The sequence below is a fragment of the Nyctereutes procyonoides genome, unplaced genomic scaffold, assembly GCF_905146905.1.
Source record: "Nyctereutes procyonoides isolate TBG_1078 unplaced genomic scaffold, NYPRO_anot_genome, whole genome shotgun sequence".
NCBI lineage: Eukaryota > Metazoa > Chordata > Mammalia > Carnivora > Canidae > Nyctereutes > Nyctereutes procyonoides.
The window spans coordinates 56,767,947-56,785,348 of NW_026575133.1; the positions used below are offsets into that span (position 1 = coordinate 56,767,947).

General features: G+C 38.6%; 1 protein-coding gene across 1 annotated transcript in view; it reads right to left on the reverse strand.

Moving 5' to 3' along the window:
* KIF13B (kinesin family member 13B) overlaps nucleotides 1-17,402 on the reverse strand; it is a 198,512-nt gene that overhangs the window by 117,754 nt on the left and 63,356 nt on the right. Inside the window, exons 3-8 of the mRNA XM_055346192.1 lie at nucleotides 17,378-17,390; nucleotides 9,293-9,353; nucleotides 7,349-7,441; nucleotides 6,047-6,227; nucleotides 2,511-2,598; nucleotides 14-148 (exon numbers count right to left, since the gene is read on the reverse strand). Of these exons, the coding sequence (XP_055202167.1) occupies nucleotides 14-148; nucleotides 2,511-2,598; nucleotides 6,047-6,227; nucleotides 7,349-7,441; nucleotides 9,293-9,353; nucleotides 17,378-17,390 (571 nt within the window). The remainder of the gene's footprint in view (nucleotides 1-13; nucleotides 149-2,510; nucleotides 2,599-6,046; nucleotides 6,228-7,348; nucleotides 7,442-9,292; nucleotides 9,354-17,377; nucleotides 17,391-17,402) is intronic.

The following is a 17,402-nucleotide window of genomic DNA, read 5'->3' on the forward strand; positions in this document are numbered from 1 at the left end:
TGTGAATACCTACCCCAGACTTCACATCGTATAAAGTATGTGTAAGGGTGATTTTGAAGACCGCATGGGATCGACTGCTCTCCTCATTCATGTTGGTAGCAGCAACTGTACGAGACTTGTTACCCTCAGACATCAAAGACTCAATATCCTAAGTAGAAACGAGTCACAGACACACATCTCTTTATCTGTCAAATAAATATCAAAACCCTGCTATCCTATCAAATGCATTACAAGCTTCACTACTCAGTCAACCACATTTGGAGTTTACAAATTTACACTTTGTTTTTCAATGAACATTAAGCCCCACAGAATATGATAGCCAATACTGTCTCTGAAAACTCAAAACACATTTATTTTCTGTAGGTGCCAAATAAAGTAGCAGAATCAGAGAGAATTAGAAGGTTTGGAAGCCACATTTGATAAGATGGACAAATACACCATGCCAACCATTATCTAATATAAAAATTTCAAAATATTTATTTTCTTTAATGACAATAGACGACAACTGTTAGATTATACGAATAAACAATAAACAAAAGTAACTGTAACCCCTTCATGCAAGCATAGCACTGTGTCACCACGTTGGTATGTATTATACCAGATCTGTTTCTGAAAACTGAGAATATCAAGAAACTAATTTTCTACACAGATTTACTACTTCGTGGCCATTACTGGTAAAAAAGAGATAGCATGATGCACCTGAAAGATCATGAGATAGGATCTTCATTTTTTTAATGTTATAAGCTCTAAAAATAGTTACTTAACCAAATTGAATTTTAGTTTCAAAAATAACAGTACAGAGCTATAATATAATCTACCTTAGAAGGATTTTAATGAGAAACAAGAAAGATGGTATGTATGAAAGAGTAGACTAGTTGCCTCCTCTTACCCTGTCTCATTTTCTTTCTAGTAAAAGAACCCAGAGCTGAGCACCTTGCCATGGAACTAGATTACATTTCCCAGATGCCTTTGCAACTCAGTCTGGCCATAGGACTAAGTTTTAGCGAAACTGGGACTTCTTAAAGGAAATAGTTATGCTCTCACACCTTGGTTCTAAGAGCTAAGATCCTCACCTATGAGAACAAGGGCTTTACCATAGAGCTGGCTCTATGTAGAGAGCTGGAAGGAATCTAGGTCCCCAACAGTATCTTTGGAGTCACTGTATCAGCCCTCTCACCATTCATTCTTTCATTCACTCATTTGTTCACTTAAATATATACTGAAGTCACCTATTACCATGCCAGGTACATTTTGAATACTGAGAATAATGAACAAAATATATAATAATTCATGTTGCAAAGAACTTAGATTCTATTTTTTTCATATTTTCCTATTATTTGCAGCCAACACAATCCTGACTCATATATGAAAAACTTTAAAAATCATAATTTTCTAGGGCAGTCCGGGTGGCTCAGCGGTTTAGCGCCACCTTCAGCCCAGGGCTTGATCCTGGAGACCTGGGATCGAGTCCCACATCAGGCTCCCTGCATGGAGCCTGCTTCTCCCTTTGCCTGTGTCTCTGCCTCTCTCTCTCCTTGTGTCTCTCATGAATAAATAAATTTTTTTAAAAAATCATAATCTTCTATTTTGCTGTATCAATGAAAAAGAATAATGTTTAAACAGGATAACATCTATAAGCATCTTGAGGAGATGGACCATCTCATTCACTTTTTATATTCTCAGCACCTAACACAATGTCTGGCACATGACAGGTGTTCAACAGATGTTTACCAAACAAAGTAACAAATGTTTATTACTAAATGAAGTATCATTGACCAAATGATACAAATGATAAATGAACAAAAAAACAAATGGACGTACCTGTTAACATGGTCAAGACTATAAAACTAATTTCCATTTTAAAATTTTGGGACAAAGAGGCTTAGCGAGATAGATGATCCAGAGTCATACAACAGTCACACAAGAGGATTAAGTGTCACCAGACCAACATTCTCTGAGTCTTAATTCAATGTATATTACATCACAGCATCTCATTCCACCCCCACTTCCCCAACACGCAAAGCCTGATGGATCCACACAAAGCAGAACTCTAAGTTTGGAAATGAAGAGCATAAAAGGCCGATAAGTGATACTCTCAAGTTAGCAGACTTGGAATTCCAACTACCCAATTCATATATTTTATTTCATTATATCAATGAAATAATAAACTTCATTGTTTTATGCACTTCTAGGGACAAAAAATGCTGCCATTTATAATTTTAAGATGCAATTATAAGGAATATCACAATTTTAGAGCTCATAAAATATGAAAAAATGTGCATTTCACAATAGATGAATAGGTATGTTTTCCAAATGTGTACACCTTTTCTCAAAATTAAACTGTCATAATAGCCGTATATAGTTTTTTAAGAAAGACTTTTGTATAAAGTAGCTCATTAAGTAATGCTACTGTAATATTTTTTAATTCCAAGAAAAATAATCATCACAAATTAAACAAGAAATAATTTGCTATAGTGAATGTAAACAGTTTACATAAAGGATGTTATTACCTTGTAGCTTGTGACAGCCAATTTAGAGAGTCCATCGACATAGGGTCCCAAAACATTGTGCTCTCTGACTTTTAACGTTTGACGACTTCTGCTCATTAAAAAGAAAGAATTTTAAAACAATAACCTGTTTTTAAAAGGACTCAATCGTGCTCCATAAAAATATATAGTGAACTCAACAAAGATCCCAAGTAAAGAGAACCAATTAACTTGATCTAAGAAGAATATAAACCAAAATTTAAAATCTTGACTGGTAAGAAAAACTTCATAATGTGATAAAATATCACATCACTCAAAAGGGTACACTGTGGGATGTCTATTTACTACCACAAAGAATGCAGAGTCAAATAAATACAATCAATCTACTTGTCATTTCACAGAATGTGGTACAAAGAACAGAGAAACTCAAGAAATGTTAACTGTGCAAGAAAGAAAACCCAGACCAATTTCAATCACAAATAAAGACAGACTGAATTTAATAATGATTTAAAAATATAACATTAGGCTGATCCCAGGGCTACTGGGTTGTTTTAACATTGGAAAAAGATTCATGCCCTTTACCATACTATACTAATAGACTAAATGGGGGAGAGGGGGCACATAATCATTTCAATAAATGCAGTGAAAAGGATTCAATAGAGTTCAATACTTATTTGTGGTTAAAAAACAAATACCGCTTAGAAACAAGGAACTAATAAACCCAGCAAGGAGCATCTGTCAAAAGCCTAGAATATACAGTATGCTTAATTATATCAACCAAAAAACATTAAGAAAATTCATCGATGATTGCATGGAATATATATTCTATATCAAAAAAGCTCTGTAAAAATGTAACATTACAATAAAAAAGAATATTTGTTGATAGTGAGAGTGATTCTTATTTTATGAGCTTATTTTCTAATGATCTGGAATCCTCTAGTACTCTAGGATCAGCCACCAAAAACTTCATTTACTACTATAAAACTGTACATGAAGTAAATATGGAACAAATATTTGATTTAAGTCTCATCTCAAGATATGCCGTATTATAACTTTAGCCTTTAATTTTTCCTTTTCTATTAAAGATAATGTATATTGTATTATCTTCTGGACAAAACAACATAATTACATCATTATTTACAGTGGATATGGAATTCATAAAATCTGTATTTAATTTAAAAAATTAAGTTCTCTTTCTCTCCTTCTCCCTCTGCCCCACTTTTTTTTTCCTCTGCCCCACTTGTACACACGTCCTCTCTCACTTGCACTCTCTCTCTGACATACATAAAGAAGTCTTAAAAAAACAACTAAGTTCTCTCAAATAGTCTTTCACTGAAAAGGGATCACCTTTAGTTTTTAATCCATTCACTTTGACGCTTTAGAAACACTGCAAAAATCCTCAAGAAACTCTCATGGAGGAGACAACAGTGGCAGCTAGCACTTATTGAGTAAATGTTCTAAGACCTCAGATGTATCATCCCAGCCAATCTCCACAACAGCCCATTGTGGTATTATGTAATATTATCATCCCCTTGGTATAAATGAGGCCTAGAAAGTATAAGGAACTTGCTCCATAGATAACAATTAGAGGACCTGGACGCAGAGCTACGTGAACCCCAATCCCATGCTGTTAATTACTAACTATACACAAGACAAGCATAACAAGAAATTACTAAAGGCTCTGGGCAAGTTGTAGACAAAATTCAAGCAATTCCACACAAGCCCTGTGGAATACAAAACACAGGAATGAAGTCAGCTAAGAATTTCTGGCAAGAGTAGGCCTGGGATCTCAAAGAAAGTGAAGCTTGGGGTTCCTGGGTGGCTTAGTCAGTTGAGTGTCTACCTTTGGCTCAGGTCACGATCTCAGGATCCTGAGATGGAGTCTCGAGTTGGGCATCCTACTCAGTGGGGAACTGCTTCTCCCTTTCCTTCTACCCCTTCTCCCCAGGCTTGTGCTCTCTCCTTCTCTCTCTCTCTCTCTCGTTCACTTTTTTCTCTCTCTCAAATAAATAAAATCTTAAAAAAAAAAAAAAAAGAAAGACAGAAAAAAAGTGATACTCTTCACAGAGGTGAAGGTACAAGGACAAGTATTCATGGGCAGAGTCAAGAAAAGTACAAGGACAGAATATTCAGCAAGATGTGGGTACCTAGGCTGTGACCTTCCCACCTCTGGCCTCCTTTTGCTCTCTGATTTGACTTTCCTGCTTGGTGCCCTCCAGCCACACTGGACAGCGAGGTCACTCTCCAAGCAAGTGATTTCTTACACCATGCTTTAGCACAATCTGTCCTCTATGCCTGGTTCTCACCTAACTTCTTAGTGGACAGACTCCTACTCAGCACAAAAAATCATTAAGCACCTTCTGTGGAATATTCCCTTCTCCCCATTCCATCTTTGCTCTCACCTCTTTTGTATAAGGCTCTTTCACAATTTAAAAGCATTATTACATTGTATTATGATTTTTTGTTTCCAAAACTTTCATTCTGTCCATGCTATGAGATCTTCCTCTACAACCTGCATATTGCCTGGCACATAATGATGATCATTCAACAGATGTTAAGTTTTACAGAGGAACATTCAAGCGCTAACTGAATGTCACTGTGAAAGGCCTGAAGATCTTTGTCAAAGAAAACAGGTATCAGTGAGGGGTTAACATGTTTTCTCTTGATTGAGCATCACTACAACGCCCTGCTTCTAAGACCACCTTTCTTTGATCGTCTTCTTCATCTAAATATAATTAAATGTCCCCTGGTAAGTAACTCTGTACTTCCTGTAAAACCTCAGCTCACTTGGCTCTTTGACCTTACAAACACCATTTTTACATCCATAAGCCACAGGCTGTGGTTATTATCAGTTTCTCTCTCATCATAGTTGTACTTCCTTAAAATATGACTCAGAAAACTCTGTGCAATGGACAGATTTCCTCAGATACGTCTTATCTTCCTCATTAGGTTCAGTTATGACTACAGAGTGAGAATAGCATTTTCTAAGGCTTTCTAATACTTTTGAACCACTTCTCTTTCAAAGTCTATGCCATAAAAGGAGACACACTTTCTCTCTGGGAATTTTTTAAATTAACTATCCTGAAGTCCAGGTTTCAAATCTCTGATTATGCCTCTCCCTTGCTTCATAGCCTGCAAAGAAAAAACAGGTAATTCCACCTGAAATTTCTTGGTCTTTTTTAAAAAAAGAAGAAGAAAGCCTTACTTGATTAAGAATACCAGTCTGATACTAAGTAACTTATTTTTCATTGCATAATTTTTTGTTTGTGATTCTGGATATATCTGAGGAAGGCAGTATGAGGCAAATATATGCATGTGACAACACTTCCCTGCCCCAACTCAGCCCTAAATGCAAAAGCCAGAACTGGCTGCAGGAAGCTGCTCAATGTGACTAAAAACAAAGTCACAAGGACAATAACTAGATAAACAGATAAAAGCACAGAGACAGTAACTAGATAAATAACTCTACCAGAGTTCAATATAAAAAATTTCACTTGAACCAATTTATAAGTCTGTATTAATCCACAACACTGTAACATTAGAGTTTCAAAGTCCTTTACCCTTTGGGATCAAGAAGATCTCTAACTTTTTCATTATAAATTTCCATATAGGACACTTCTACTTTAAAACTCTGCTCTTCATTTTCCTCTTTCTGAGTTCGTTCAAAAAGTCCACTACAAAGTCTTGGAATTAATCCAGGTTGGTCAGCTGTGCCCATCATGGTATAAGATTTTCCAGATCCTAAAAAAGTGGAAATCACAGTTATTACTGTCTCTGAGAAGTTTAAATACATAACCCTCTTTCCATTGCTCATAATAAATTACTAGCACTTAGCAAAATGCCCAAAATAAGAAATATACCCAAATAAAATGACAAAACTAATAAATATAGCAACTTTCCTACTACACATGTAAAATCTGAAGTAAACATCTTTTAGGAAGAAAATTAAAATTTTCTTTAACCATCTTCATACTTAAAAAAAAAAAAAAAAAACCTAAAATAACTGAAAACCAGTGAGGCCTGAGTAGCTTTCTAAAATTAACTAGGGAGATCCATATGATGAATACTACTCTGACTGCTCCAAGCCACTAATCATAGCAAAAAAAATACACATTATCCCTATAGACCTCAGAGCAAATTAACTTGCTACCCTTTGGCAACAGTGTAGAAACCAAAAAATAATCTTCTTTTTCCACTATAATATTATTTTCTCCATTGTACCAAAAATACATATTCATTAAAGAAAATTCAGAGAACACAGGAAAGTAGAAAGGAAAATTTTAAATCACGCATAGTCCTAACTTAAGTCTAACTCTTTTTCCTTCTTTAGAAGCAATGCTTTTATAAATGTATTTTTAATCATACAAATTGCTGCTTTTATCACTTGACACTCTATCAATGTCATAGTAACTAAAAGTAAAACAGCACTTTTTAAGGACCAGGCTGTTTCTATAAGTTTTCAATGATAAACTCATTGTGACAACCCTATAGGGAAGGCCTATACTTACCAACAGTTTACAGAAAAGGAAACTAAAGGAGCTGGGCTGGAGATGGGCTATCCTGTACCCTGGCTCAGAATCCATGCTCTTTTAATCATACCACATACTGCCTCTTAAAAATATCAGAAGCATTCTTTCATAAAAAATAGTTTTCAACTGGACAAACTATATACAATATACTTTTATAAAAATGACTCCTTCACTTTAAATAGATTTTCTTTCTTGGTAACCACAGAGGTACAGAAGTCAAAATGCTCCTTATCAATTTTAACTGATAAGATGCTAACAATATGTATTCTCTTTGATACTTTCTCTGTTATGATCTTTAAAGCTTAAATATGTATGTATATTATTTAACATTACCAGTCTGTCCGTAGGCAAAAATACATGCATTGTAACCATCAAAAGCATTCTGAAGGATATTCTCCCCAAGGCACTTGAAAACATCATCTTGACCTGAAAAAGAGAGAAAAAAAAATAAGAAAGGATACCTTAAGCCATATGAACATATTTGGTTTTTTTGAAAACCAAAAACAACTGCCTCACAAATGCACTGTTTCTTTTTTTTTTTTCTTTTAAGATTTTATTTATATATTCACAAGAGACAGAGAGAGACAGAGAGGCAGAAACACAGACAGAGGGAGAAGCAGGCTCCATGCAGGGAGCCGGACGTGGGACTCGATCCTGGGACTCCAGGATCAGGCCCTGGGCTGAAGACAGCGCTAAACCACTGAGCCACCTGGGATCCCCCCAAAATGCACTTTTTCAAACTGTATCTCCACACAAGATTTTTAGACTCAATGAATGCTTCCAAAAGTTTATGGCTTTTGAGTATTTTCTAGCTAGCACATGATAGGAAAAGAGTAAAAAGTTCCTGATATATGAACTTGAATTAATAAACACTGGCCAAAAATCATCTGCAATGCAAAAAGCTAATGAACTGCTAATTTTATAAACAATGGCTATAAATATCCAAAATTTATACTAGGGACCTCCATGGATCTGAATTCAACTACATACCACCAGCTAATGCTTTATTCACTGGGTACTAGAATTCAACATAATCATACATCCAATCTCCTCTCCTTTTCCTCAATAACAATTTTTAATTATAGGGCCTACAATACATACTAGCTAGAGCAGGGAAAAATATCCTGGAAATTTCTTCTAGCTTTCATTCATGGACAAAAATGAAATGAAAGGTTCAACTTCTCCTCCACAAGCTAAATTAAATATGCCAATAATCAAAACAAAATCATTCAATCTTTCTTTGAGTCTTTATTATAATATGAAAGAACTGGATGTTGCTATGTCTGTTATACTTTGAATTCTATAAATAGCATTCCATTATGCCCCACTTCCTAGTTAATTTCCCAGATTAGTGTATCATCATCTTACTTCCCATACAGAAGCAATCTGTAAGCAATCCATTGGGCCAGCTAGAGCAAATTAACCTTAACTTTTTAACCAGCTGTAGTACTACTTTGTCTCATGACAAAAGTAAATACAATGTGACACTCAATATTTAAAAGATACTGCTTAGAAACAGGTATCATAAGCAGTTACAAATAAAGTAAAATAAAAGGCTGTCCCTGCAATCTTAAATTTGTGGTGTAAAGGAGCTTGAGACAGTCATTGTTGAGGAGCGTAAGAGAATTAACAGAATTCTAAGTAAATTTAGAAAATCTCTTTAAAAAAAAAAAAGATTTTACTTATTTATTCATGAGAGAGGCAGAGACACAGGCAGAGGGAGGAGCAGACTCCATGCAGGGAGCCTGATGTGGGACTCGATCCCAGAACTCCAGGATCAAGGATCACACCCTGGGCCAAAGGCAGGCACTAAACTGCTGAGCCACCCAGGGATCCCCAGAAAATCTCTCTATTAAAGAGAGAAATGAAACAATGAAAACTTAAGTGATTTGCTTAGTCACAGCAGCAGGCAGAAGCAAAGCCGAAACTAAACTACAGGTTTCCTTTTTCCTTGCTCAACTCTCCTGTACCAAGCTCTCTAGACCACATCACAGACATCTAAAGGAGTCTGAGTGGCTACTTTGTGCTGCAAGTACCATGTAAAGTCTGGGAATGTGTGCGATAATCTCAACTGTGTACCCTATTCATCTACCTTTACTGTCTCATAACATGAACAGCACATTGTCAATTTCCTATTTCCCAATCAATGTAAAAACAGGAAAGATGGGAAGAAATTCTCTATATAGTTTTTAAAGTTATACAAAATAATGTGGTAATACTTATGGGAAAAAAATTAAAACACCTTTCCTATAGTAGTTAACAGGATGCTGTACTTACCTGCATACTTTTCTCTGACTGATTCATCCATAGACCAGAAACAGTGATCATATGCAAACACCTGTTGAAAAATAAACATACAGTATATACTAAGTACAAAACCTTAACTCACTTATAATGTTATAACAGTGTTACAACACAGATAATACTGTTCATAGTAGTGAAATAAAAGTACCTTCCTGCTTTAAAAAATGAAGTTGGTTAAATTATTTATGGCACAGTTTTACAATGAGCAATTAAACATCCTATAAATGATATAGACCTTTATTTCACATGGAAAATCCTTCACAATGTTAAGTGAAAAAAGGAGAAGTTACAAAACAATATTTATAATATGATGACTATCATATATACATATATATGCACACACAGTTACACATATAAAGTTTATTTCTGCATAAGATTAGTGATCTTTGTCTTCTTTATGTTTTGATGTATTCTCATTTTTACTTTTCTTAGAGAAAATAAAGATATTTTTAAAAGAATAAAATGTAAAGATAACTACAGCATGTTGAAAGTAGTTATAAAACAGCAGATTCAAAAAAATCATAACACTCATGTGCAATATTGCATAGTCTCAAAACTATAGAATACTGATAAGAAAATGTTCATGTAAGGGAGACAGAACATGAAAGACTCTTAACTCTGGGAAACGAACTAGGGATGGTGGAAGGGGAGGTTGTCAGGGAGTGGGAGTGACTGGGTGGCGGGCACTGAGGTGGGCACTTGACGGGATGAGCACTGGATGTTATTCTGTATGTTGGCAAATTGAACACCAATAAAAAATAAATGTATTAAAAACAATAAAAAAATAATAAAATGAAAAATGAAAAAAGAAAGAAAATGTTCATGTATTAATGTGGAAGTAATGAAAGTCTGGACCATGATCCCATGTTTGAACCAAAATCTATATAGATAAAAAGTACTAAGACTACACCTTGGAATATGGATGGTGGTTAATGCCACCTGGTGGAACATCACAGATCATCTCTGTTTGGATCTTTTACATTTATTACTTTCCAAAATATGCATTTTTGGTGGTTTTTTGTGGGATTTTTAAAAATCCTTTAGGCTTTTTCGTTGAATTTTCTTTTTTTTTTTTTGGATTTCATATTTTATAATCAAGTCTCTAAGGATTTTAAGTGTAATTGTTTTTAAAGATTTTTTTTTTTAATTTGAGAGCAAGAATGAGCACAAGTGGGGGGAAGGACAGGGGAGGGGTAAGCAGATTTCCCGCTGACTGTGGAGCCCAAGGCAGTGCTTGATTCCAGGACCCTGAGATCATGACCTAAGCCGAAGTTAGATGCTTAACCAACTGAGCTACTCAGGTGCCCCAAGTGTAACTGTTTTTAAAATCATTTCAGCTTGTAGTTCAAACTCTATAATTTTTGGAGTCTGTTACCTCTCTCTCTTTTTTAAGATTTTATTTATTTACTTGAGACAGAGAGAGAGAGAGCACATGCAGGGATGAGGATCAGAGGGAGAGGGAGAAGCAGACTCCCCACTGAGCAGGGAGCCCAATACGGGGCTTAATCCCAGGACCTTAAGATCATGACCTGAGCTGAAGGCAGACACTTAACCGACTGAGCCAGCCAGGCACTGTTGCCTTACTTCCATTTTTTTTTTAATAAATTTATTTTTTATTGGTGTTCAATTTGCTGTTGCCTTACTTCCTGATGACAGTTTTCCTCTTGGGCCTTTATATGTTAGTTTGCAAGTGCATCTGAATTGGGAGTTTGTTTCATGGTTACGTGGTTGCTTGTTTTTTTCCTCTCCTTCTGGCCATCTTTACATGACTAGTCACACTGCCACTCCCAGCTATTGAAGCCCAGATTTTGGTCTTCCCAAAGTCCAATGTCTCCACACCCTGCAATTTGCACAGCTCAATGTTGCTGGCCAAAACCCTTTCCTTTAGCCTTCATTCATGTTGGAGCCTCACTCAAATCAGTTTTCACATGGTGAGTTCCCCGGTCCTCCCCGATACATCAGGCCCCCTCTAATCTGCAAGAGGTGAACTTCTATCACTTCTGAGAATCGGCCTCTGATCCCAAGGCCCAGTAAATATGCTGCTTCAGCCCCAGCTTGCTACTGGTCCCGGAAGTTACATTATGTTGTTTTTTAATATGATGACATGAGTTTAATATTTTAAAATATTTTCTCTGTCGCTGCCGTGAGTTTGAAGTTGGCAGGAGATTGCACCTGTCTGAACTCACAATGTTACCTGGACCAAAAGTCTAAAAGTTAATTTTTTAAAGAAAGGAAATTGGATTAAGGTGGTAAATTAAGTACGCATACTTATATCCATCTCCTGCCTGAAATTAACTCAAAATGATGGAGGGATATAGGAAGGCAAAGGGCCAAAGGTGGAAAGAAGAAAGAAAAGGAGAATTAAGTTTTTGAAAGCTAGATTGCTTGCTTGTATTTAGATAAGAAATTGAGACTCCCTGAAAAATAGTTACAATGAGACTAAGGGGGGGGGGGATAGGAAGGATGGAGTAGGGGCCACATGGATACCACAGGCCAAAACACTGCAGAAAAAGATGGCTGCAAAGGTAAGACCTGTTCTGGAAGGCACACAAAGAACAACTAAATGAGCAACATAAAGACTGCAGGGGGCGGGCGGGGGGGAACCCCCAGGATGACTGGTTAAAAAGGCCTTCAAGGCAGGAAATGGTCAAAACATTCATATCTGTGCACAAAGCAGCAAGCAAGGAAGGCATTTGTTCCCTGGAAGGGGGCAGTGATGAGAAAGCTGGGCCTAAGAGGCAAGGAGAAGGCCAATGGTTGACAAGATGTAGGAAGGGGCAGGAGCCCTGGAGCCCAGAAGCTATCACAGGCTAAAGCACTATGTTGTCCATTACTAATCCTCCACCGGATTCCAAAGCGAAATACATAGCTGTCAAGAGTGGTGGCTCAGGGGAGGGGCAAGATGGCGGAAGAGCAGGGTCCCCAAATCACCTGTCCCCACCAAATTACCTAGACAACCTTCAAACCATCCTGAAAATCTACGAATTCGGCCTGAGATGTAAAGAGAGACCAGCTGGAACGCTACAGTGAGAAGAGTCCGCGCTTCTATCAAGGTAGGAAGACGGGGAAAAAGAAATAAAGGAACAAAAGGCCTCCGAGGGGGAGGGGCCCCGCGAGGAGCCGGGCTGAGGCCGGGGCGAGTGTCCCCAGGACAGGAGAGCCCCGTCCCGGAGGAGCAGGAGCTGCACCAACCTTCCCGGGCGGGCGGAAAGGGGCTCGCAGGGAGGTGGAGCAGGACCCAGGAGGGCGGGGATGCCCTCGGGCTCCCGGGGACACTAACAGACACCTGCGCCCCAGGAGAGTGCGCCGAGCCCCCTAAGGGCTGCAGCGCGCACGGCGGGGACCGACCGGAGCAGCTCGGAGGGGCTCGGGCGGCGGCTCCGCGGAGGGGGCTGCGGGGCGGGAGCGCGAATCCACCAGCGCAGGCCCCGGAGCACAGGGCGCCGGGACACAGCCCAGGATCCGGCCTCCCCCGGGACAGGCAGAGGCCGGGAGGGCCCGAGACAGCGAAGACGCTCCTGCCCGGAGCTGAGCAGATCAGCGGCCCCGCCCCGGAGCCTCCAGGCCCTGCGGACGGAGAGCCCCGTAGTTCCTGCGGAGGCTGAATCCAGGCTTCCAGAGTTGCCATAGCAACTGCGGCTGTTCCTCCTGGGGCCCCACGGGGTAAACAACCCCCGCTGAGCCCTGCAGGCAGGGGCAGAGCAGCTCCCCCAAGTGCTAACACCTGAAAATCAGCACAGCAGGCCCCTCCCCCAGAAGACCAGCTAGACGGACCAGTGATACTCCCCCGTGTTCCAATACAACTTGTTTCTGGCCACTCTGCACTGAGCAAAATGACTAGAAGGAAAACCTCACCTCAAAAGAAAGAATCAGAAACAGCCCTCTCTCCCACAGAGTTACAAAATCTGGATTACACTTCAATGTCAGAAAGCCAATTCAGAAGCACTATTCTACAGCTACTGGTGGCTCTAGAAAAAAGCATTAAGGACTCACGAGACTTCATGACTGCAGAATTTAGATCCAATCAGGCAGAAATTAAAAATCAATTGAATGAGATGCAATCCAAACTAGAAGTCCTAACGACGAGGGTTAACGAGGTGGAAGAACGAGTGAGTGACATAGAAGACAAGTTAATGGCAAAGAGGGAAACTGAGGAAAAAAGAGATAAACAATTAAAGAACCATGAAGACAGATTAAGGGAAATAAATGACAGTCTAAGGAAGAAAAACCTACGTTTAATTGGGGTTCCCGAGGGCGCCGAAAGGGACAGAGGGCCAGAATATGTATTTGAACAAATCCTAGCTGAAAACTTTCCCAATCTGGGAAGGGAAACAGGCATTCAGATCCAGGAGATAGAGAGATCCCCCCTAAAATCAATAAAAACCGTTCAACACCTCGACATTTAATAGTGAAGTTTGCAAATTCCAAAGATAAAGAGAAGATCCTTAAAGCAGCAAGAGACAAGAAGTCCCTGACTTTCATGGGGAGGAATATTAGGGTAACAGCAGACCTCTCCACAGAGACCTGGCAGGCCAGAAAGGGCTGGCAGGATATATTCAGGGTCCTAAATGAGAAGAACATGCAACCAAGAATACTTTATCCAGCAAGGCTCTCATTCAAAATGGAAGGAGAGATAAAGAGCTTTCAAGACAGGCAGGAACTGAAAGAATATGTGACCTCCAAACCAGCTCTGCAAGAAATTTTAAGGGGGACTCTTAAAACTCCCCTTTAAGAAGAAGTTCAGTGGAACAATCCACAAAAACAAGGACTAAATAGATATCATGATGACACTAAACTCATATCTGTCAATAGTAACTCTGAACGTGAACGGGCTTAATGACCCCATCAAAAGGCGCAGGGTTTCAGACTGGATAAAAAAGCAGGACCCATCTATTTGCTGTCTACAAGAGACTCATTTTAGACAGAAGGACACCTACAACCTGAAAATAAAAGGTTGGAGAACCATTTACCATTCAAATGGTTCTCAAAATATACCCTAAAAACTATAGAACACTTCTGAAAGAAATTGAGGAAGACACAAAGAGATGGAAAAATATTCCATGCTCATGGATTGGCAGAATTAATATTGTGAAAATGTCAATGTTACCCAGGGCAATTTACACGTATAATGCAATCCCTATCAAAATACCATGGACTTTCTTCAGAGACTTAGAACAAATTATTTTAAGATTTGTGTGGAATCAGAAAAGACCCCGAACAGCCAGGGGAATTTTAAAAAAGAAAACCGTATCTGGGGGCATCACAATGCCAGATTTCAGGTTGTACTACAAAGCTGTGTTCATCAAGACAGTGTGGTACTGGCACAAAAACAGACATATAGATCAATGGAACAGAACAGAGAACCCAGAAGTGGACCCTGAACTTTATGGTCAACTAATATACGATAAAGGAGGAAAGACGATCCACTGGAAGAAAGACAGTCTCTTCAATAAATGGTGCTGGGAAAATTGGACATCCACATGCAGAAGAATGAAACTGGACCACTCTCTTGCACCATACACAAAGATAAACTCAAAATAGATGAAAGATCTAAATGTGAGACAAGATTCCATCAAAATCCCAGAGGAGGACTCAGGCAACACCCTTTTTGAACTTGGTCACAGTAACCAGAGAAGGACAAACAGTGTATGTTCTCATTCATTTGGGGAATATGAATAATAGTGAAAGGGAATATAAGGGAAGGGAGAAGAAATGTGTGAGAAATATCAGAAAGGGAGACAGAACATAAAGACTTCTAACTCTGGGAAATGAACTAGGGGTGGTGGAGGGGGAGGAGGGCGGGGGGTGGGGGTGAATGGGTGACGGGCACTGAGGGGTACACTTGACGGGATGAGCACTGGGTGTTATTCTGTATGTTGGTAAATTGAACACCAATAAAATTAATTTATTAAAAAAAAAAAAAGAGTGGTGGCTCACTGTGTTAGCAATACTCCAACAGGGTTAGGACGAAAAGAAAAAGGAAGATGGAAGGTGGTCCCAAAGGACTGTGGATCACAATTCCCGGTAGGGGCTGCTTTTCAAGCTAAAATTTGTCAGCCATAGTGAGAATCATTACTCCATGGTTAGGATAAATAAAATGTAAAGCTCAAATTAAGTTTCTTCTGTTCCGTTTTTTTTTTTTTTTTAAGATTTTTTTCATTTATTTGAGGGACAGAGTAAGAGACAGCACATGAGCAGGGGCAGAGGGAGAAATAATATCGCCTGCTGAGCAGGGAGCCCAACTCAGGACTCGATCCCAGGGCCCTAGGGTTATGACTTGAACCAAAGGCAGATGCTTAACCAACTGAGACACCCAGGTGGCCCCCTGTTCTAGCTTTCAATTCTCATATCTTAAACTTTTATTTAATTCTGTTTTTAACAAGGTTAAGTAGACACTATATTACTTCTTTTTTTCTGTAAGCTTAGCTCTCACTTCAAAGGTGCCATCACCACATGGTGTGTAGTTATCAGAGAGTGGGCTCTAAGTGGCACTCCTCTCTCAATTATTATGGGGTTTTTCTTTTCTTTTTTTAAATTTAGGAATTTCCTTAACAACTGCATTTCTAATTCTCAATTCCAGTAGAGAAGCTACCATTAAAATAACCATCAGAATAGCCGGTACAGGTGCTAGGCCCTGTTCATAGAACACTGAGGTACCAACAAGTGGAGACCCTGATGGCTGGCAGGTGGGGAAGCTGGGATTAGAAACCAGCCTTTCCACCAGGGATCTGTTTATCACCAGGCTCTCCATCACTAGGCTGGATTGGCTCCATTCCCCCAAATTATATGAAAGCACCACAACCTGGTACAAAGTTAGGAACTAATGAACACTCAGTTCTCACAATGCTGAATGATCCTCTTTAAGTTTTAGTAATTTTGCAATTATAGGAACCTTTAAACTGTTCTAGGAATCATCAGCCAAGGATTTCCTAAAGCAGATAAGCCCTTTTCTTTCTAAATATTATCCCTTTAAAATTAAAAATTTTTTTTCAAGTAACAGTAAAGAAATAGATATTCATTGCACAAAGTCAAACAACACAGAAACAAAAGGAAAAAATAAAGATCTCCCATTCACCAAGCATACCTCTTCCTAGAAATAACTACTATGCTAGTAATCTGGTGTTGGTCCTTCCATAATTTTTATGTCAAGTCAACATTTTCTCTAAATATCAAAACACAACTGAATTAAATAAAACATGAATAGTTTTTAAATGGTCATGTAATATTTCCTCACATCTTTACTGCAATCTCTGGTCTCTGGCTCCAACAAAAAAATCAGAAAACTGAAATAATCCAATACCTTTTCACGGAAGAGATAAAACTAATAAAGTTAATTTGACATATATAAAGAAATCCAGTGCCATATTTATTTAAAAAATTATTCAGTCCCAAAGAGCTGTGTCTATACATATTTTAGCAATAGAGAATGGAATTATAATTCAACCATAGACTCAAAAGCAAAATTCTAAGAATGTAGATAAAAATCTGAATTTCCTGACAAGTTCCAAGTAATGGCAGCAAATGGTCAATTCAAAAATACAGACCTTGTGCCCATTCTGGCACACCTCTAAATTCCTTAAGAGATACAAGAACTGATGGATTCCACTGAAGTTTCTTTAGAATCTGAGCTTAAATCTAAGATGAAAGCACATTTGTCTGACGAAACTGTGGGCCAGGGCAGCTTTCTGTTGGCCTAAGAATGTGTCCCCAGCTGCCTGGGGAACAACATGGATGAATCTGCCTAGCACGGTTCTGACCACAGTCTGGAACGACCAGTTTCAAGCCAATCCATGGTGAACAGCAGAGCACAAAAGGAATCTGTGTTGTAGTTGCCAAGAAACTAGCCAGAATTGGTCAAAGTACAAATACAGCTTTTCCATAAACCTCCAGTCCCTCCTATGCCAATAAGTGATTTCTGATTTATGAACAAGCTGACACTTTGCATTACTTTTACAAAAGTGACAGAGAGAAAATATTTTTGAGAAGAAAATTACCAGTATTTCAAAAATATGCACATAAGACCCTTAGAAGCATTGCATAATAAACCAAATCTCTTACCTTTGGCTGGCTTCTGCATTTCCAA